The sequence below is a fragment of the Phragmites australis genome, chromosome 4 (genome assembly GCF_958298935.1).
Source record: "Phragmites australis chromosome 4, lpPhrAust1.1, whole genome shotgun sequence".
Lineage (NCBI taxonomy): Eukaryota > Viridiplantae > Streptophyta > Magnoliopsida > Poales > Poaceae > Phragmites > Phragmites australis.
The window spans coordinates 47570967-47591523 of NC_084924.1; the positions used below are offsets into that span (position 1 = coordinate 47570967).

Consider the following 20557-nt stretch of genomic DNA (forward strand, 5'->3'; position numbering starts at 1 on the left):
GTCATTATGCAACTGGAAGTTGCTCACACAGGAATCCTGAGCGACAGCGATCTGAAAAAACAGCCTTCTTTCAGTAGTGGTGTACTGTTGAAAGGGTCTATTCACGTCTCAAAAACGAATTCGTCGACAGGCATATCCTTAATCCAAAATAAAGAGGGGATTCAAACAAATTTGGGATTGGACAATGTTAGAGATGAATAAATTGTAGCAAAACCAACTGCATACAGCAGAATTCGTTGTAGCAAAACTCAGTGTAAATTCAGTGGCTGAACAAGCCTGGGAATGTACCCATGCACCATGTACAATACACTTCAATTCATTTCTGAGACTATGAAGACAGACGCATAGAAACAGTATGTAATCAACCATAGCAAAATATTTAATTAACCAGTAGCCACATGGGTTCATACTCAGACAGCAAAAAAAGACTAATCAGTACCAAAAACATTCAGACAAGCATTGATGCTAAGTTGCTCAAGCTGCTCAACAGACAAGCATCTAGTAACCACCCTTGAGATCATTGACCACATCATAAGGAATAGGAGTGACTGTCTCAAGTGTAGCACCCTCAACAACCATGAAGCCAGGCTTAGGTCCCTCGGGCTGCCTCTTGGTGCTAATGACCTCACCACGGGCCTTGGCATCTGCCTTGAGCTGGTCGTTCTTGGCTTTCCTCAGGCGGAACTCCTCCGTGCACCTGGATGGCTGCACATGCTCCACGCGGACATGGATCCTCTTCCTGATGATGCGGCCATTAACCTAAAGGATCAAAGAAAACATGAGCAAATGAGATATTGCTATGCAAATTCACTACTAGTTGGATCCATCAAAACTCAAGATAAATATGCACACCAAGGTCATGTGCCTATTCCAAAAATACTATGGCATGCAAACTTACCAACACATATATTCAGCAACAAATTATACATTTTTACATGGACATGTGAACCGGGAAAATACATATATATGTTTATAAATGAAACAAGAAAGAAAGTTTAAAGATAACCGGCTTGGGGTGCTATTGCAATTGAGCTCAACTGATCCATGTCAAGTCTGATTTTAGTCTAGCAATCAATGCAACTAGAATAAAGCTACATATCCAAGTATAAACAACAAATGGGGTCTCAAGTTACATAGTGTTAGGCTTTACTGTGTGACACTGAATAAATTAACACAAGTTGGTGAGGAACAAAGTTTTCAAATGGATGCATCAAAATTGCAGACATATTCATCAAAACATAATACATGTAATAACCAAACCGACTTGTACTAAGTGAAAGAAATAGCTGCAAAATGGCAGAAAAAGTTTAGGTGTGTATCATCCAAACAGGCTCCCCAAACTGCTGCTAGTGCAGAAGAGAAGCCAGCATGACAAAGTTTGATGTATGCCCATCACACATGCGTGTGCCACGACAACCTCTCCCGTGGAATACCACGCCACCCCATGGCTTAAGGGGAAAGCGCTCGGCCTAGGGCAATTTCAATGTTACGACAAGAGATCAATTTTCGAGGTACATATACCAATTAACAGGGAATATGACTCACACCAGACACAAACATTACCAAATACTACAAGATTCAACAACTCTTGAGCAAAAAGGCAAATGAGAAAGACTAATGACAGTGTTATATGATTTGTTAAGCACTATTTGCTGTAAGATAACGTGGCTCCAGCTGGAGTTTGACAGCAAAAGCAACAGAACATTGTACCGAAGAGGTCATTCCACACACAACAAACAGAAGGCCTGAACATATGAAAGTGCAAATTCCTTGACGCTATTTCACAGAGGAATAACTCACTAATCATCTGACTATCCAACGAGTCTGCCAATCTCAACAATTAGCACGCGTACGAGATAAAATTTAATAAGTTATAACAGCACTGAACCACAATTCCTCAGATTAGGGATTTTTCAGTCCCATCAAAATAGTTTCAGCAGGCCTACCACGCCAAAAGCAACGACACGTCATCATAATCAGATCTATCAAACCGGCCGCCCATAGTGAGAAGAAACAGATGATGCTGGGGTTTCTGCGGTGTTATACCTGCTTGTTGATCTCGACGCCGATGGCGCGCTTGGTGACATTCCAGACGCGTCCGGTGCGGCCGTGGTAGAACTTGTGCGGCATACCCTTGTGCACGGCGCCGTTCACCTTGACGTCGACGTAGTCGCCGACCTTGTACGTGCGCAGGTACGTCGTGAGCGGGATGTACCCCTTCTTGCGGAACGGCCGCGCGAACAGGTCGCGCGTCCGCGACCGCAGCCCGTGCCCCGCCGGCATCTTCCTCCTGCTCCTCCTCCTTCCTGCGGCTGTGCGGCGTCGGCGGCGGCGGCGGCGGGAGTGTGCGGCGCTAGGGCTCGCCAGGCCAGGGAGGTGAAGCCTATTTATAGGTGGTGTTTGGGCCGTGGACTGTTAGGGTAAACCTTGTGTTATTAATATGGGCCGTGATAGGCTGGCTCGTCTATGTTATTGGGCCGACACCGCCGGTTTTCTTCGAGAATCCCGACACGACGGCCGACGACGGAGCCGCTTCCTCTGCACCCGCCGTACCCAAGAAGAATGCCGCGAACCGGCTGGTGGTGGAGGAGGCGACCACCGACGATAATTCCATCTGCAACCTCCACCCGGCCACCATGGACAAGTTGTCCATATCTGAAGTCATCTTAAGGCATTGTCATCGAGTAGGGTAATGATGTCAGATGGAAGTTATGGTTATGACTTGTAAGCACGTGAAAGCATGAACATTACTAGAAGTTCATCAGACGTAATCTCAAGAGAGAATACCCCGAGGTTGTACAATGTGTTCCATGTAGAGAACATGAGTTCCAGAAACTAGCCACTACATATCCGAGATACATCACCAGAAAGCATATCCAACAAACATAAAGTTAAAAATCTTCAGATTCAGGATTCACGGTTGTTCTGAAATTAACACAGTAAGGGAATCTGAACAATAAAAAGCTAATTAGGGCATATGTCCAAAAACAAAACCTGGTCAAATATCGCGGCAACTTCCTTGTTTTAAATAAAAATAATACTCAGAGCAATCGCCGTCGCTAAACATCTTTCTGCAATGAAGTACAAGGAAACAGCACATCATCTAGGAAGAACAAAAAACAAATGGACTATCATGAATGTTTTGCACTGAAAATTCAACCATTAATTCACAACTTTAAGCTATTACATTATAAGGGTCAGGTCTAAGCTCTGTACTAGAGGAGCGCCCCTTTTACTCTCCTAAGACAAGCCTACCAAGAAGTTTGTCAACTACACCCTATCTGTAATATGAAAGATAACAATACGATAAAAAGGAACAAAGAATCTAACACTGAGTACACCCTGGTGATCAGTTCCCATCAATGTTTCATGGAAGGGGAAGCTACAAAAGTACTCGGAGCGGTTTCACTCGGAGTTAGACTGCTCTGCGAATTCAATTGGCACAAGGGCTGCTTAGTCTGGATAGAATCAGATGAAAGAACAATACCACCAGATGCATGATTTGATGAATTATGCTCACTGGAAGGCCTCATTTGTGACGTTGCTGCAACATTGCTTTTCTTAACTTCAACACATTGGCTCGCCTTAGCTTGAGCAAGTAGCTGATTAGGATGCAGAGATTGAGTGCTTGCTGACTGTTGACCTAGTGGTCCATTGCTGCAACATTGCTTTTCTTAACTTCAACACATTGGCTCGCCTTAGCTTGAGCAAGTAGCTGATTAGGATGCAGAGATTGAGTGCTTGCTGACTGTTGACCTAGTGGTTGGTTGATATAATAATTAGGTACACCCAGCTCATATGCCAAATTAGCCAATGGACCTTGTGGGTATTGTGTTCCCTGAGTGGCCGGTGAGGTGCACCGTGAGAGCTGCACTTCGGTACCAACTACCGTGTTAGGAGCAAGCTGAGGATACAATGGTGGTTGATACTGGTGTCCCTGAGATCCTATTGGTGCACTGAGAGGAAGCAGAGGGGGGTAACTCCGAAAAGTTCCAGCACTGATGTGATCTCCTGGTGGTACTTGTGCTGTCTGAAATGTGTGAGGGTATGCTGGCTGCATCTCGCCATAGCTAGGAACAGAAGGTTGCAAATGTTTAACATTTGAGAATGTATAAACTGGAGGAGCAACCCGAGCTCTTCTGAATCTATTGCTTGGGAGTGTAGTTCTTTGCATAGGACATGGCACTCTCGGCAGAGAGATACCCTGCCCCGTATTCTGTCGAACCATAATAGCGGGATCCACCTGTTGATTTTGGCTCACAATACTTGAAACAGGAAATCTTCCGGTAGAAGGTATGATCACATTTGCAGAAAGCTGTGAGGATGGTTCTGTTGAACTTGAGTGAAAGAAATTCTGGATATTTCTTTGTTTAGGCGTCGGCTGGCTTTTGCGCTTGGATAATTGCCTAAGTTTATTCCATTTTGCATCCTTATCTGTAGCATGACAATGATCACTAAGCACAGTGCCTTTTCCCCACAAGGCACAAGGAGCAGGAGAATCACAGACATAACAGTGGCACTGCATTTAAGAAATAAGCACATGTATGACAATGTGTACATGTTGGAAACGCTAGGAATTGACTATGTGCTAACATACACATCATAGATGATGTAATGCAAACATAGGAAAGGGAGTTAACTACTGACCATATTACAACGGCTTGCATGAGAACTGGAGCTGAACGGCAAGATAGCACATAGATGGCGTGGATGAGGGAAATCCCTGCATGCTAACTGAAAAAGAATATACAATTGTTAGGCCACATTATACCCTCTAGAATGCATAATCCTAGCAATACGTAAGAAGATAACAGAAGGGAACTCATAAAGGACATCCATGATGTGTGGCATAACAAGGAGGCAGTATGACATTGAAACATAAAAGTTAGTTGATGCATAAAACTAGACATTAAAAACAGAGACTCGCAACAATGATAATTATTAACAAGTTCCTCAGAAATAATAGTTATTAACAACTGCATATACCCATGCAAATGTTAAATATTTACCAAAATATAGTTTTAACAGCACCGAGAACGAAAGAGATCAATTAAACTTGGCTCAGCAGCTAGATTCTAAAACAAATTAGTAGATAGTGAAATTTACGTCTTCCTACATTAGCTACATAGCAAGAGTGCATAGTGTTAAGAGGCGACAACCCAGTCAAAACATGTTTGAGATATAAACCGATGATGGCGTACGCATGACATGGCATTCAATCTCTAATGAGTCACGGTGACGAAACAAAATAAAGGAAGTAAGCAGGAGAGCAATACCTCTCCTTTCTCGGCGACTATCTGCAATTCATCTTCTGAGGCATCTCGCCGAGGTTCCTCCTCCTTGGCAACGGCAACCGCCTTTTCAGGGTCACCGTCCAGAATGACGCAATCATCGTCATCGGCATCACGCCGGCTCCTCTTGCCATCCACCACACTCTCCTTCTCATCCCCCATAGTCTTCGTTGCATCCACCAGAGAATCCATGAACTCCTGTATGAACGCAGAATCATCCAGACCCTCCCCAATTGCATCGTAGTCTTCTTGACCTAGTATTTTCTCGGCCCACTCAAGGCCATCTTCGGGTGACTTTCGCTTGCCAGCACCAGGGGTCTTCTCACCGTCTTCTTCGTCGGAACTGACCTCGACAACAGCCGCCGCCGCCGCCGACCCCATCCACTGCAAATCCCTCTGAAAACTTCACTCCAAACAGGAAAAGCTCAACTCGCAGAGCCCCAAGAAACCTCACGGTGGGCAATGAACCCTCCTCCGGAACGCCGCTGCACTAGCCGATCATCGGGGAGATATTGACGCCGGCCACGAACTTGGACCAAACGGAGAGCGCTTCTTGGGGACGCGTCATGGAGGATGCCGGGCCCCGGGCCTATAAAAATTGCAATCTGGCCGCGAAAGATCAGGATTTTTCGACAGGGGATTGCGGCGGCGCCTGGGAGAAAGAATCAAAGAATGTGCCTAAATAGAAACCCAAGAGGTGGAGGGAAAAAATCACAATTTTGGAAATTTCGCTGCATTCTAGAACTTCCAGAACCCAAACCTTCGTCGGAAGAGAAGACCAGACTAGTATACTCCTAGAATACTAGATCAAAAAAGAAGAAGAAAAGGAGGACAAGTAGATTCATAAAAACAGTAGAACGGGCGTGAGAACCGAACTGGTACCTCGGGGTCTCTTCTTCGTTATCTTCGTGACGCGCGAGGGCGAGGAGAAGACGAGACGGGATGTGGTCTTCGGGGAGGAAGGAAATATAGAGACGGAATTGAGAAAGCAGAGCAACTGCACCCCGTCTCGCTTTTGTCAGTTTTTTCGGCCGTTGCGCCCGGCGCTGCTAGCCTGCTATGCCTCGCGCTCGCGCCTCCGCGCACGAACAGCTCGGCTCGGCGCTGGTTTACGAGCTCGGGTGGGGCCCCACGGATTCTGAAACCACCCGTCAGTAGAATGTCTTGCCCTCGCCGCTTTGTCCTCTATAAAATCTGGACTAGTATCCTCTTCTATACTACTACACGGCTCCTATACATCTATTGATATATATAAGCTCGGATCTTACCTATCAGCGATCGTATAGTACGTCAGAAAATTTCCATCCATAAAACTTCAGATTTTGTCAGCGTTCAGCTGCGCGCGTGCGGCGGTGCGTGGGAAAATAATGCTAAGAGACTTGGTCTAATTTATTGAGAATTAATTTAGAGTCTAAATTCAATTCATAGACTAATACGTAGTAAATTGTTTTCTTTATTTCATCATATATAATTTTATTTTTTTGTTTGTAATAATAAATTACCACATGTTACACTATAAATTAAATCTAAACTCTAAATATATTAGAGCAGATCCCGTAACATTATTTTTCGGTGCGTGCTGGCCGTAGGACGAGGGATAGGAGGGGAGGGGAGGGGAGGTGAGCGGACGGTGGATGCAGCAATTCTCTTCGTCTGCGGTCCCCGCGGGGAGGTAGAAGATTGGGAATCATACTAGCGTCTAGTACCGGACTACCGGTAGTACTTTCTTCCCTGCTTCACATCACATCTTCTTCTTTTTCTTTTGAGTGTGCATGACATCTATTTTTGAGATGTCGTGTGAGCTTTATTTTTTCTCCTTCTCTTACCTGATTTGAGGCCGTCTCCAGCGGAAGCTTCAAACACGGCCGTATCCCTGTTCACACGCGATTTGCCGCTCGATGACCCCCGCAACTCGCTTCAGCAGCAGCCGTATCGATTGGTGTAGTGATATGGGAGGGAGATCGACGCCGGTAAATTTATGACCAGCAAGAGGAAGCTACAATACTCGATGATGTGACTGTGGATGACTATGAATTTAAATGGAAAACAAGAGTAATAAAAAATATAAAATAAAATAGGTACTGAAGATAGAAAAAATAGATAATATTATAATAGTATTAGCGAATGTTATAATAATATTATATAAAATAAAGTTTTAAAGTATATATTGGAGGTGAGCTATATCGGCCAAATAGTCACTAATTCGACAAATAATGGCACCTAGCCTGTGCTGATGAGTTCCGGATCTAATTCCACCGCCCACTTCCAAATTTCAAGGGTTAGTGCATTTGGGATACTGAGATCGTGGAGGTGCTAGTGTATGACAGGCTAGAAGTATCATTTTGCAATTAAACAGCACCATAGCCAAAATATGTAACAGCCAACAATACAACTAATTTGAAAGTGAAATAGACACTCAACATGAAAAAGAAAAATACACTGTCAAGATGCTTGCGGGTGATGTGTCTTATCCACACTATTCATATTTGTGCTGAGATTTGTGCACTACACATGAGAAAAAAACACATGTGCACTCCACATGTGTAGTGTATAAATCTCAGTGCACAGTGAGGGGTGGGATAAGCCACCTTACCCGCATGCCATTTGAGGAAAACTTTGTTACGTGGATAATTGTATTTGAGACAAATTAAGAAAGATTTGTTTGGTTGACATCCCTCCAACTGAAATTCCAGTAACATGTAATACTAATTAGTTATTTAGGATTGGTCATCTAGAGATATTTTCCAAATAATGCATTGAAATTTCAAGGTAAGACTGAAAGCAATTTACAAACCGGACAGGTGGCTAAGGTAGCGCTGCAGGGCGGGCCCACTAAGGGATATGTGTGTACATATGTACATCCAAATTTTTTTACATTTTTTTTATATGTTGAATTAAGCCCGAGCCCCATTGACGGCAGTTAGGTCACAGCTCAAGCCGCAGCCCATTGCCATAGGCATGAGCAACTGCGTCGCGAGCGCGAGGCAGGCCCAGACGGCAGTGGCGATGTCAGCTTCGGCGCAGGTGCGAGCAGCCAGAGGTGTCCAAATGGGCCTATCGGGCCGGCCTGGCACGGGCCCAGCTCGATATGCACGGCGGGCACGATGCAATGGTTGGCCTCGTGGCGCACGGCTGACCCGATTGCACAGCTAACCTGAAAAAATAAAAAAATAGCTACAAAATTAATATATATATATATATATATATATAATAGATACAGATGAGATAAAAAATATAGAAAATAGATTAAAAAAATAGTTACAAAATTAAAAAATATATAAAGAATAGCCTGGCCCAGGCGTGTTGTGTCGGATCGTGCCCGTGCCAGCCCGACTCAGCTGAGTCGTGCCACGCGCTCGACCCAGACACGACTTGTGGCCTCGTGCCATGCCGTGCCTGGGTCGTGCCTACAATGTCGTGCCTCGGTCCAGCCCAGTAGACACGGCCCATTTGGACATCTTTACGAGCGGCTGCGTTGTCGCAGGCATGAGCCAGGCCTAGGCGGGGCACGGTGCCGGTGCGGGAGCAAGCAAAGCAGGCGGCGGTGGCGATGGCGACGGTGGCGGTTGAGGCGCGAGCACAAGCTAGGTGGGTGGCGGCGGCTGCTGCGGCACGAGTACGAGCGACGCAGCAGGGTGCAGCAGTGGCGACACTAGTAAGACTAAGTAAGATTAAGATTTGGTACTAAATATTGATCATCTAAATAAAGAATTGATACTGATAACATGTGAAGTGAAGTAAATTGACATCGTGAGAAAATCCAAAACAATAAAAAGCAAGTTGACGATACCTCGATTCCTCTTGTTTTTGTGAGATTAGTAATTTAAGCATTTGATGTTTTCCTAGCTTTGGTTGTCCAAATTCCAATGCTAATGTTGACTGATACACAACAAATAAGATCTGGTTATATTTGTTGGATGAAAACTTGCTTATCAATTTACACAATCTCTTTGAAGTCAATATGTGCTATTTCATGTAACCAGTAAACGGTTACAACTTATCAGTACGGTGTTTGCAACTTTGCATGCTTATCAGATGATGTATAGATTTTCAAATTGTAACAGACATTTCCCTTTATATTGTTTACAAAGACTTGGAGTGTAGGTCTGTTCCAAGTGAAAGAAACAACTCTTCTTTTGGTCATTGCTTATTCTTTCAGGATGGCAATCTAAAGAATAAAGACTTGGAGTGTAGGCGAAACAACATGGAAGTTTGAAGAACATGTTTTTTCATTTCATTCGGTCATTGCTTATTTCTTCAGGATGGTTTTGTGACAGGCATACTCTCCAGGCTCATCAATAAGCAGGCATGTCACTCTCCATTAATCACATGGATTGTTCTATGGCCCATTTGGTTCCCATGGCTGTTCTTGGTTGACCATATGAGAATGCATATTGTATCATGATAGTATTTGGCTGTTTTCTTACATGTAGTTCTGGTAACCAGATTGAACATGTGCAGTGGCTTTTTTTTTGTCTAGGATGGCCTTTACCCTTTAGACTGTTTTGTTGTATTACAATGCAAAATTGAGCGAGGTTATTTGTTGTACTATTTTGGTGTATTTATTCAATGTTCATATGCTCATATGCTTACATTTATGGTCATATGCACCACATTTATGAGCACACTATGACTCAGGTTTTTGTGATATACTGATATGTACAATCTATTGGTGTACAATCTATTGATGTGCACTTTATATTTTTGGTGGACTTTGGGGTTATAATTCAATCTATGGTTTCTGTCACCCTGTGTTTTCCTTTGAAGAATGGTTTCTCTGTTCGAGGATTTCCATTTTCCAAGGTGTATGCATTCACACACCAAATGTCTGGTTTAGTTGAACTCGCCATCATTTGAATTGGTGCTCACAAACCTTGTTGTTAATTGAATTGAGTTTGTGACTTTGTGCTCCCTTTTTAATTTATGGTCAAAATAGGTCTGAGTGCTAATTTGGGACAATATTGATGTCCCTAACCAAATTGATGCTTGCTAGCTGTGAATTGATTGTAATTTTTTGTCTTCATGATCCAAAGGTAGCATGATCTGTACTTCTGTATGTCTGGCATGCAGTTGATGGTCAGCAGTCAATAGTGTCCAGTAAAATGTTGATGTATTATGGTATGAGTTAAATTTGGTGCCTTTGTTTGTTATATGCTATCATTTCTTGGAGTCAGTTAGGGTTCTGGTTTATTGATTGAGTGTGTCATGAAATGGGATTTGATCATTGTAGTTTACTTCTTACTCTACAGCTGTGCACAGAGCTTCAACTTTATGTTAGCTGATTGGATTAGCTTTATGTAGTATGTACATCCAAATTCAAAATCCCGAGCCCGCCACTGTAGTGTGGTGATGCTTCACAACGAGAGGGAGAGGGATTGAGCCACCGATAAGGGCTTATATGTAGCAATAGCATGGAGGCGCTAGTGCAAAGGAAGAGAGGACAACACTGATGGCCTAGCAAATAGACTAGTCGATGTGTGTACGCATTATGTATACGAAGGGAAAGAGCATCGCAAGGCGTATATATACAGGGCATTAAAGAGATGAGTCAAGGTGTGAATGTGTTAGACATAAGATAAGGAGCCTGTGTATCATGAGCAGGGCAGGCCTTGAGATTTCAGTGGCTCGGGATGAAACTAAAAATGGCCTCCCCATTGTACATAAACATCTAAATATTTATATATCAATTGCAAAGGTAATATCCTAGGTATTGTCACAGCCCAAAATCCGTAATTACATAATTAAACATAAATATACTTCTTAAGTATTATGTTTAATTTTGTGTGATTTTGTTTGTAATACTAGAGCAATTCGTTTAAAGTCATTCGGATGAGAGAAACTAATCCGAGAGAGAGAAGAATAAAAATCGCATTAAAAATACCTCCTTTCTCTAGCAAATGGGGCCCACATGTGGTCCAACCACCCCTCCCTCTCCCTCATGTGCAGCCACATGCCCTCCCTCACTCTCCCGTGCTCTCTCTCCACCCGTGCAGCAGCTGGGAGCTCTCCCTCTCTCTCCCTCTCAAGCTTGCTCTCCCTTTCTCCCAAAATCCGATCTCAAAAGAAGGATTTGAGGTATGCATGTGGTACCATTGAATTCTCTAGCTCATGAGCTACTCATCTATCAAATTCATTTTCGTTTTCGTGGAAGAATCGAGTAGTTCTTGAAGTTCTTGAGCTTTTTGGAGCAAAAATAGAGTTTTGGATAAATTTGAGCTGTGGAGTCGTGTTGCTAGTTGATAAGTGAGTTGCAGGACCATTGGACTATCCCTAACATATTCCCTTTAGGCTTGTAGAAGATCGCAACTCGAATCGACCAAAAATCCACTCGAGAGCACCTTTTCTGGGCTGACCCGGATACTCCGGTCTCACCTGGATACTCCGGGTTCAGCAGAAATCGTCCACCGAATTGTGTTCAAAATTTGTTAGGGTTTAGGGTGCAAGATGGGTTTAGAATCCTTTGGATATGATATATACACATTTGTGTAGCACAGATTTGTAAAGTGAGTCGAATTGACCGAGGGAAAAGTTATAGAAGAACCTAAGTCTGCCTCACCCGAATAATCTGGGTAAACCCAGAGACTCCGGGTAGTTGCATTAACGATTAGCCTAGAGCCTCTTCCGGAACCTCACTTAGAGTGTCCGGCACAGCTCAGTCCAGATCAGCCCGGAGGTTCCGGGTTAAGTTAAAATAGTGGCTAACCAAGCATCTTCACCGGAGGATGGCCCGGAGGCTCCTCCGGATTCACTCAGATACTCCAAGCCAGTCAAATAAAAAGGCAATAACCGAGTGCCTCTTCTGGAGGTTCACCGGAGGGTCCGGACCCGGATACTCTGAACCAACCCGAATACTCCGGATGGCTATTATTTTCCAGATTTCATTTAGATCGTTTAGTATGGCATTGATTCGCATGTCTTGTACTTCTAGCATGTTGTTTAGCATTGTGGCATACCTTGTTGTATTCACTCATGCTCATCATTGCATGCCCTCTTCTTTAGTGAATAAGGAGCTGGAGCGGGAGGCGACCGTGGTAGAAGACGACTCCAATATTCCGGATTTCTACGAGTGTTGCGTGGGTAATTATAGGTAGCCACCTGAGCAGCAAGGCAAGTAACTAAGCATATTGCACCTTTGCTCAATGGAATGAAGTCTAAAATTGATAAACTATGCTTATGTATGTTTGCATGTTTAGCGAGTCGGTGTCGGGTATAAATGGGTAGATCCTATGTTGGTTGCATTAGCTCTATCTTGAGATAATATTTACCCGCATCCTTGTAGCCTTGAGAGCATGTTGTCATCTAAGTACAATTTTGACTTAAATGCTTAGCAATGCTGTCAGAGGATTAACTCCAGTCGCAGGGATCCCGAGAGACCCCTTTTTAGAGATTCGGCCGGGGGGATGATCCTGAGTATGTTCGTCGGAGAAATAAATAGGAATGAATGCAACTGCCGGTGGTGGTGGAACGACCTAGTGCAAAAAGAAGTAAATGCACCGGAATTTAGACAGATTCGGGCCGCACGGGGGCGTAACACCCTACTCCTGTATGGATACTATAAATGCCCTGAGGAAGTCCCTCAAGGATGTTGTTGGTTACAAGAATGTTGGTCTATCCTAGAGCCTGGGGCTCTCTGTTCTTCAGCCTGTCTCGTGCTGCTCACTTCTCGACTGTGTTTCTCTTGTGCTGTGTTCTTGTCTATGCTTGTGCGCCCTCTCTTTTCTATACCCTTTCCGGATGCATTCAACTATATCTGCTTCTGTGCCGCCGGCTGCTTTAAGTACCCGCCGGCGGCAACGTGCCCCGAACGGGAGGGAGGGGGCACGAGTTCCGAGACACCATAAATAGAAAGGGTGTCATCATTTCCTCTGGGTGAAGTGACTGGAGGTGGAAAATACGGCACACGTCCGGTCATCCGTCACCATAAATGGCCTGGCAACGGACGCCGTGGAGAGGGCCCAGCGGGCAGCCGCAGAGCGGCCCGGCGTGCCCGCCCTGTCTTGTTCCCCTGCCACAGCAGCGCGGCAGACGGAACGCCTCGGCCCTCACGACGTTATCCTGAGACGGGCCGGATGGCACGGGACGGGACCCGTGCAATTAATAACCCCACGCCTCTCTGTCAGAACGTAGCAGGAACTGACGCCGAGCGCGGCGGGAGCAGTTGGAGGTGACAGGCCACACACGCTCTTTAAATATGGCCTCGGGCCTTTAACTGGCTGACTCCTCATCGGTGGGCCCCTCGGGGGCCTCCACCAGGGGGCTTTCTGGGTCGTCGGGGTACTGAGTGCTCGGGGGTACTGTTCACCTCCCCGAGCATTCCCTCCCGAGAATACCTTTTCTTGTCCTCGGGGAACCGAGAGCTCGGGGGTACTGTTCACCTCCCCGAGCACTCCCTCCTGAGAATGCCCTTTCTTGTCCTCGGGTGTTCGTGTATCAGGAAACAGGGGTCCCTGAGTCCCGAGACCGGGCCGGCCATCCGCCACGCGTCACCATCCCGCGAGGTCCACCCTGCGAGATAAGAAGAAGCTAAGTCCCGGGAGAAGGTGCTCGGGGCCGCCGCCTCTGGTTCCCAAGCACCCCAGTTCCCCGATGATCCGCAGAGTCCAAGTACCGGGAAGGAAGTGCTCGGAAGGGTTCTCGCCTACCCCCGAGTACTGTAGTCCCCCGATGATCCAAACAGCCAAGTGCTCGGGAGAGAGTGCTCGGGGCTGCACGTGGCAGCCCCCGAGGACTCGGTTCCCCGAAGTTCTCCCCCAAGTGCTCGGGAGAGAGTGCTCGGGGCTGCACGTGGCAGCCCCCGAGGACTCGGTTCCCCGAAGGTCTCCCCCAAGTGATCGGGAGAGAGTGCTCGGGGCTGCACGTGGCAGCCCCCGAGGACTCGGTTCCCCGAAGGCCTCCCCCAAGTGCTCGGGAGAGAGTGCTCGGGGCTGCACGTGGCGGCCCCCGAGGACTCGGTTCCCCGAAGGTTCGCGCAAGATCGTCCGACGACCCAAGGGATCCCATCGTCGAGGTGTCAGCCAGTCAAAGGCCCAATACCGCATTTAATAGGCACGCGCGGCCTGACATCCTGATATCCTGACATTCTCAGCTGCCCACGCCCTAGTGTCAGATCCTGTCATGCTCTGGCAGGGGGGCGTGGGTCCATTAAATGCACAGGTCCCGTCCGGTTTCACCCGGGTGCCTCGGGATAGCGTTGCCAAAATCGAAGCGCTCCGCCTGCCACCCTGCCCTGGCAGAAGAACAAGACAGGGTGGGCGCACCGAGCACCTCTGTGGCTACCCGGTGAGCCCTCTTAATGACGCCGGAGGACATCCGCAGTGGCGGGTGGTCGGATGCACGCCGCATTTTTCCACCGCCCCTGTCACTTCGCCAAAACGGAATGATGACGCCTTTCTCCGTGGCGCCTTGGCGTTCGCGCCCCCTCTTTCCCATTCTGGATAAGTCGAGGTCGGTGCGCCTATAAAAGAAAAGAGAGCGAAGCCAAGAGACGGACGAAGCTAGACAGGACGAGATCAAGAGAAGAGACCAAAAAAAAATCAAGGTGAACAAGGCAAGAAAGCCCCGACAACCCTCAAGAAGCACACGAAGCCCAGATCAAAAGGCGAAGAACATCACAAACAAGCTCAAGCCAAGCTAGAACACGAGAGCCTCAAGCTCTCTGTAGACAGCTCACCCCTGTAACCAGATACATCCTTGAAGAATTCCCCTCAAGGATAGATATAGCACTCACACAGGAGTAGGGTGTTACGCCTCCGTGCGGCCCGAACCTGTCTAAACCCCGGTGCACCCATTTTTCTTGCACTAGGTCGATCATCTCCCACCACCAGCCACTGCATTTATTTCCGTTCCCATTTATTTCCCAGACAAGCTCGTTCAGGATCATCCCCCCGGCCGAATCTTTAAAAAGGGGTCTCTCGGGATCCCTGCGACAGGAGTTCATCCTCCGACATCGGGGAACCGAGTGCTCGGGGTACTGTTCACCTCCCCGAGCACTCTCTCCCGGGCACACTTGTTCGGATCCTCGGGGAACCGAGTGCTCGGGGGCTGCTGCACGCAGCCCCGAGCACTCTCTCCCGGAACTTCCTTTGGTGGGCCCTCGGGATACTTGGGTGCCCAGGGGCTACGGCCGGCGGCCCCAGGCACGTTTCTCCCGGTACTTAGCTATCCTGGTTGTCGGGGGACTAGGGTGCTCGGGGGTCACCGTACATCTTCCCGAGCACTTTCTTCCCGGTACTTAAATTTCGTGGATCATCGGGGAACTGGGGTACTCGGGGGCCACCGACTGTGGCCCCGAGCGCCTTCTCCCGGGACTCGCTCTTTCTCACCTCGCGGGAGAGACTCTGCGGGATGGCGCCATGTGACGGATGGCTGGCCTGGCCTCGGGATTCGGGGACCCCCGGTTCCTGATACACCGACAAATGCGTAGGTCACCGGTAGATGTTGAGTGGTGGAATGTTCCATCGTTCGCGAGCTATAGGTTTAATTGTTGTTCACAATAATTTTAACCTTGATGGGTTGTTGATGATGGTTGTATGAGTAGTGAGTATGAGACGAGACGTGGGCGGTGTAGGAGGTTTTTATCCTGCCCGGATGTAGAGTTCCCCTGGGTAGGTCGGAAGAGGAAACCAGACACCGTAGACCAGTTGCGTCGTTTAAGCATCGACCATCGGTGTAGTCAGCTTTAGCACTTACCGTACTCACCACATGCCGATCTAATGGTAAAGCGAGCCGAATACCTTTGTAGCTGTGGTCATTTGGGGCCTGAACATCGATGGTGTGAGCGAGCGAGCTTGTAGTGGTACTAGTTTGCTCCGGGAGCAGTTCTAGTACCGTCGCGCCGAAGGATGCATGTTTCAAATGATCGGGGCTTATTGGGAAAGATTGATATGAGTACCCCCTTGTATGGACCTATGTGGTCATGCAAGCTGTATGGTCTTCAAGTCGTGTGGGTCCAGGAGTAACCCCTGCAGGGTGTAAAAATATTTTAAAATATTGCGCTTTCGGTCATGAGCATGCTTTTGTCCATCTGCATTGGTCGTAAAGTTTTCGCTTGTGGTTGATGGTTGGTATATATGGGAGATGGTTGAATTGGTTTTTGTTACATGTATGTTCATAATGTTTCCAGTTATTTATATTCATTTGGTTATGACAGGGTAGAATTATGTTTTGTTGGTTAAGTTAGTTGCTCACACCTATATGTCTAGGTTGCTTACCACTTATGTTTAACTTAACTATGTGGCTTTTCCTTGCTAATGGCTCAATGCATAATCCTTAGAGTCGAGCTATGTATATGTGCTCTATATGTTTTAAGTCTTGCGAGTACCTTCGTACTTATGCCTGCATTTTTAGGTGTTGCTAGTGAGGAAGAGCTAGTGTTTGGCTACTTCGTGCCTGCTGTGCAGGGTGACGGGCAAGAGTAGTGCATCCTACTCTCGGAGGTCGTGCTTTTGGGGTGGAGCCTAAGGGCATGTGGCTCTACTCTCTTTTGTTGTATATGTTTATGTTTCCGCTGCATAGATGTTGTTACCTTTTGATGTAAATTGTTGCAAATAGTTGCTTGCTTAAGAATTATAATATAAATGTTAATTATTTGCTCTTTCTTAAGCTGTGTTGTGATGCTAAATGTTAGAAGGCATGTGTTCCGATCTTGGGCACAAAACACGTGACGGGACAACCGGGATGATATTCTGTTTAATCATCGAGATTGTGATTATAAATAATGATCCTCTTGGTGATTAATTAGAATATTATTTGGACGGTTCCTCACAACTATTAAAAAAATTGTTATTGCTAACGATGATACATTATACAGTCATGAAAATTGAAATAAAAAAGGCATCAACAGTTGACAACTAGTGCAAAGCTAAAAAAAATCAAATCAAATTAACAAAATCTTACCATTTATCATGAATGATCTGTAAGAATTTAAATCCATAATCCCCTTCTCTTGAATCGATTGGGGTTTGGGAATTATGCCTTCATTCAGTTGAGGATTAGCCCTTGATTCGATTGAGCATGAGGACCTTGTTAGGAAGGAGGAGAAGAAGGGAGGGGAACGGGCGAATAATGCTTACAACGATCGCTTCTGGGATCGTATCCATTCAATGAAGGCTAGTTTGGAAGGTGGCGCCTAATGCCTATGTACGTACAGGTAAAAACCAGTCAACCACAATCAGGCGATGCTTCTATTTGGCTGGACTATGTTTAGTTCAGGGCCCTAGCTACATAATACGTTGGGCACTTGCCACTGCCCACTTGGGCTAGTTGGAGTATTGGAGAGTTGGGCTCGGTTGGGACAAAGCACGCTGCAACATGGGCCATCGAGTGGTGAGTTGGGCTTGGACGCTTGGTTGCTAGCAGGTTGTAGGCCCCATTCATATGCATATGCACACATGGCTAGGGGGGCCCGGATTTTGGTGGCCCAGGGTGGTCGCCTCGTCCGCCCTACCCCAGGGCCAGCCCTGGTCATGAGCCAAAGTCTCAGTTAATACATGTCAATATCCACGATTGGAAATTAGGTCCCATTTGGTATGGATTCATATTCTGCTAAACGTTTCTCTAGTGGATCAGAATCACCTCTAGAAATCATTTGGCTAGCTGGCTAAATATAGTTTCTTGAAAGAGATGATGGTAGTGCAATTGACCGCTTTTCTCTTGTGTTGTTATGTTGTTTTATATGTATAGTGAATGAATTGGTTCATATCCTTTGTGGCTTTGCTGTTATTTCAAACAATGCAAGCCTTTTGTTCAGTGTAGTTCCAAGGACTAGGTTGTAGAAATTAGAACTATTTTATGCCTTTTATGTATACATACAGGTGATATGCTTGTAGTAGGCTCGTAGTCGTTATGAATCATACCACTGCATTTCTGCATGAACAGCCAAACATACAAGTACCATGCTCTTTCTACAACAAAACTCAAGAATTAAGCACCTCATCGTACAAACAGACCACAAAATCAACCAACAACTACGTGATCAAGCGTGGCACCTAACCTAATGCTATATCATAGCAGCATAAGTGACCACAGATTGCACTTTGACATATTGAAATTAGGACTTTGTCAATTCTGAACTACACATAACCACATTGGACAATAATCATGTGAACCAAGCCTTGTAATAGGGGGGGGGGAGGATGGGTCACCTTGGGAGAGGGCTCGACAGGGGCGTGTGCTCGGGACGAGGAGGGGCCTGGGCTCAACGGCGGCGGTGAGGGCTAGGGGGAGGAGAGGTGCAAGCTCAATAGCAGTGTAGGCTTAGGGGCGCAGGATCGACGGCGGCGGGAGGGGTGCAGGCTCGACGGCGGTGCGGGATCAACAACGACGAGAAGAGGAGGAGGCAAGACACACGGGCGGATAGGGTTTTGGTAAGATATTTTCACTAGTGGCAATTGCGGGTAAATACATTGTAACTCGAGGGGAAGTTGGGACCAAACTACCCGTTTCTCTGGTGAAACGTCTGTTGTGCCGATTCAGCCCAAAAATAAGAAACGTTTCGTGGAGAATGGTGTGGCGCGACCCATTTGGAATGCCTCGGGCCGATTTTGAGGAGAAACAGTTCTGATTCCGCGAACCAAACGGGCGCTTAGAAGTGTTGTGCGAAAGGAGGGAGAGAGCATCGAAGGATGTTTATATGATATTAAAGAACAAGCCGAGGTGTGGATGCATTATACATGCTTAAAAGGAGGGATCGACGTGTCATAAGACAAAGTCTCAATTAATCCTACCAATATACATCCTAGGAAATTAGATGTGTTGTGGGAAAGGAGGAAGAGAGCATCAAAGCATGCATAGATGATATTAAAGAACAAGACAATGTGTGGATGGATTATGCATGTGTAAAAGGAGGGGTCAGCGTGTCATAAGCCAATGTCTCAATTAATCCCTACCAATATTCATGCTAGGAAATTAGATGCGTTGTACCGGTAAGGGAGCCAACATCAAGGGATGTATTGAGGACATTAAAGACAAGACAAGGTGTGCGTGTGTTATGGTCATTGAATCAAAATCCTCTGACTTAATTTTGACTATAACAATTATGTTAGTTTATTGTGACAATTTTACTATTTACGGTACAATATAGTATAAAATCTGATTTATTCATATGTGATTCAACGGTTCACAGTAATTTAAAGTCATCATCTTACTTCACCAAGTCAGAGGATCCCTTTTATGATCATTATGTGCGAGTGGTGAACATCTAGAGGTGTTCAGAGGGTTGGACACATTGCAACCTAAATAATTATGCATACACTATTTGAATTTGTGTATGTGCCACAGTGGCGCACAAACAATGACCGTTAGAAGACTAGTGCCACACACAAATTTTAAGGGCATACGCATAAATACTTTCAGAATGTCACACAACAGGAAAAGAAAAGAACTTCGGGTGGTATACACACATATATTCTAAATTTTAAAAAAGATTCAGGATTAACACAGGGATTTGCTTGACGCGGGCACAACGCGGCGCATAATTATTCTGATCAAAACTGCAAGCGGGCTTTTGCTGCAAGGGGGCAGCTGTCCCGGTTCAGGTCCTATCTGCACAGATGACCGGAAAAGAATAAAGAGGAGACCCTAGACGAATAAAGATAGGAGTAGGGCACAAGAGTGGTAGATTTTGACCAAAGTACCGAACCCATGAAACGTATAAGTACTACTGCTTCGCAGCTAAGTAACCAAGCCAGCTTAGGCCTCCTTTAGATATAACGTAGCTTTAGGATTTATAAGTAACCAAGCTAGCTTAGGCCTCCTTTAGATATGATGTGGCTTTATAATTTATTTTTAAAAAAAATGATCGAGAAAGTAACTATGTCTATTGAACTTTAGATATGATGTGGCTTTAGATCTTATAAGTAAAAAAAAACTCTAACAGAAAATGGGTTATAACTGTTGAATTTTAATTGTTGATTTTTATAATAAATTTTTAGTTTCTTAGCACACAAAAAATATAAAAACTCCTCTCAAATTGCTTAGCAAACTCAATTTATTTCAAACACAACTACTTACTCAACCAACTAAAAACCACTAAAAACTAGAGCTAAAAGCTAACTCTCTAGATAGTTTTTGACTTTTTATGATAAAAGCTAGAAAAAACATATCAAAAGGGGCCTTAATAGCTTGCTAGCTCAATTTTCGTCAAACCTTTGGCAGAGCAGGTATGATTTGAGGAGGTTAATCGATTATGGTAGAGATACATTTGGGGTTTGCAAATAAGGCTTTTAAGAGTAAAGTCATATCCAATATATACTTTAAAAATTCGTCTC

General features: G+C 45.6%; 2 protein-coding genes across 3 annotated transcripts; both read right to left on the reverse strand.

Moving 5' to 3' along the window:
- Positions 1-358: 358 nt before the first annotated feature.
- Positions 359-2372, reverse strand: LOC133916938 (large ribosomal subunit protein eL21x/eL21w-like). Its single transcript, XM_062360834.1, has 2 exons — positions 2047-2372; positions 359-759 (listed from the first exon to the last, which is right to left on the reverse strand). Exons 1-2 carry the CDS (start codon positions 2281-2283, stop codon positions 499-501), a joined length of 498 nt encoding a protein of 165 aa, XP_062216818.1. The 5' UTR covers positions 2284-2372; the 3' UTR covers positions 359-498.
- Positions 2373-3140: 768 nt separating this feature from the next.
- LOC133916939 (uncharacterized) lies at positions 3141-6492 on the reverse strand. Of its 2 annotated transcripts, none has more exons than XM_062360836.1 (4): positions 6174-6492; positions 5277-5943; positions 4648-4734; positions 3141-4519 (listed from the first exon to the last, which is right to left on the reverse strand). In XM_062360836.1, the coding sequence occupies exons 2-4, from the start codon at positions 5670-5672 to the stop codon at positions 3644-3646; spliced, it is 1359 nt and encodes a 452-aa protein (XP_062216820.1). In that variant the 5' UTR covers positions 5673-5943; positions 6174-6492; the 3' UTR covers positions 3141-3643. The 2 variants fall into 2 exon arrangements, with proteins under 2 accessions (XP_062216820.1, XP_062216821.1); XM_062360837.1 differs by having other exon boundaries at positions 5277-5969.
- Between the last annotated feature and the right edge of the window lie 14065 nt (positions 6493-20557).

What these genes read in the sequence shown, in the direction of transcription:
- LOC133916938 (XM_062360834.1), bottom strand. Translation starts at nt 2,283, where the DNA reads ATGCCGGCGGGGCACGGGCTGCGGTCGCGGACGCGCGACCTGTTCGCG. An exon ending in GCGTCGAGATCAACAAGCAG is followed by an intron (nt 760 to 2,046) that starts GTATAACACCGC and finishes TTGATCCTTTAG; the next exon opens with GTTAATGGCCGCATCATCAG.
- LOC133916939 (XM_062360836.1), bottom strand. Translation starts at nt 5,672, where the DNA reads ATGGGGTCGGCGGCGGCGGCGGCTGTTGTCGAGGTCAGTTCCGACGAA. An exon ending in TAGTCGCCGAGAAAGGAGAG is followed by an intron (nt 4,735 to 5,276) that starts GTATTGCTCTCC and finishes ATTCTTTTTCAG; the next exon opens with TTAGCATGCAGGGATTTCCC. An exon ending in ATGCAAGCCGTTGTAATATG is followed by an intron (nt 4,520 to 4,647) that starts GTCAGTAGTTAA and finishes TCTTAAATGCAG; the next exon opens with TGCCACTGTTATGTCTGTGA.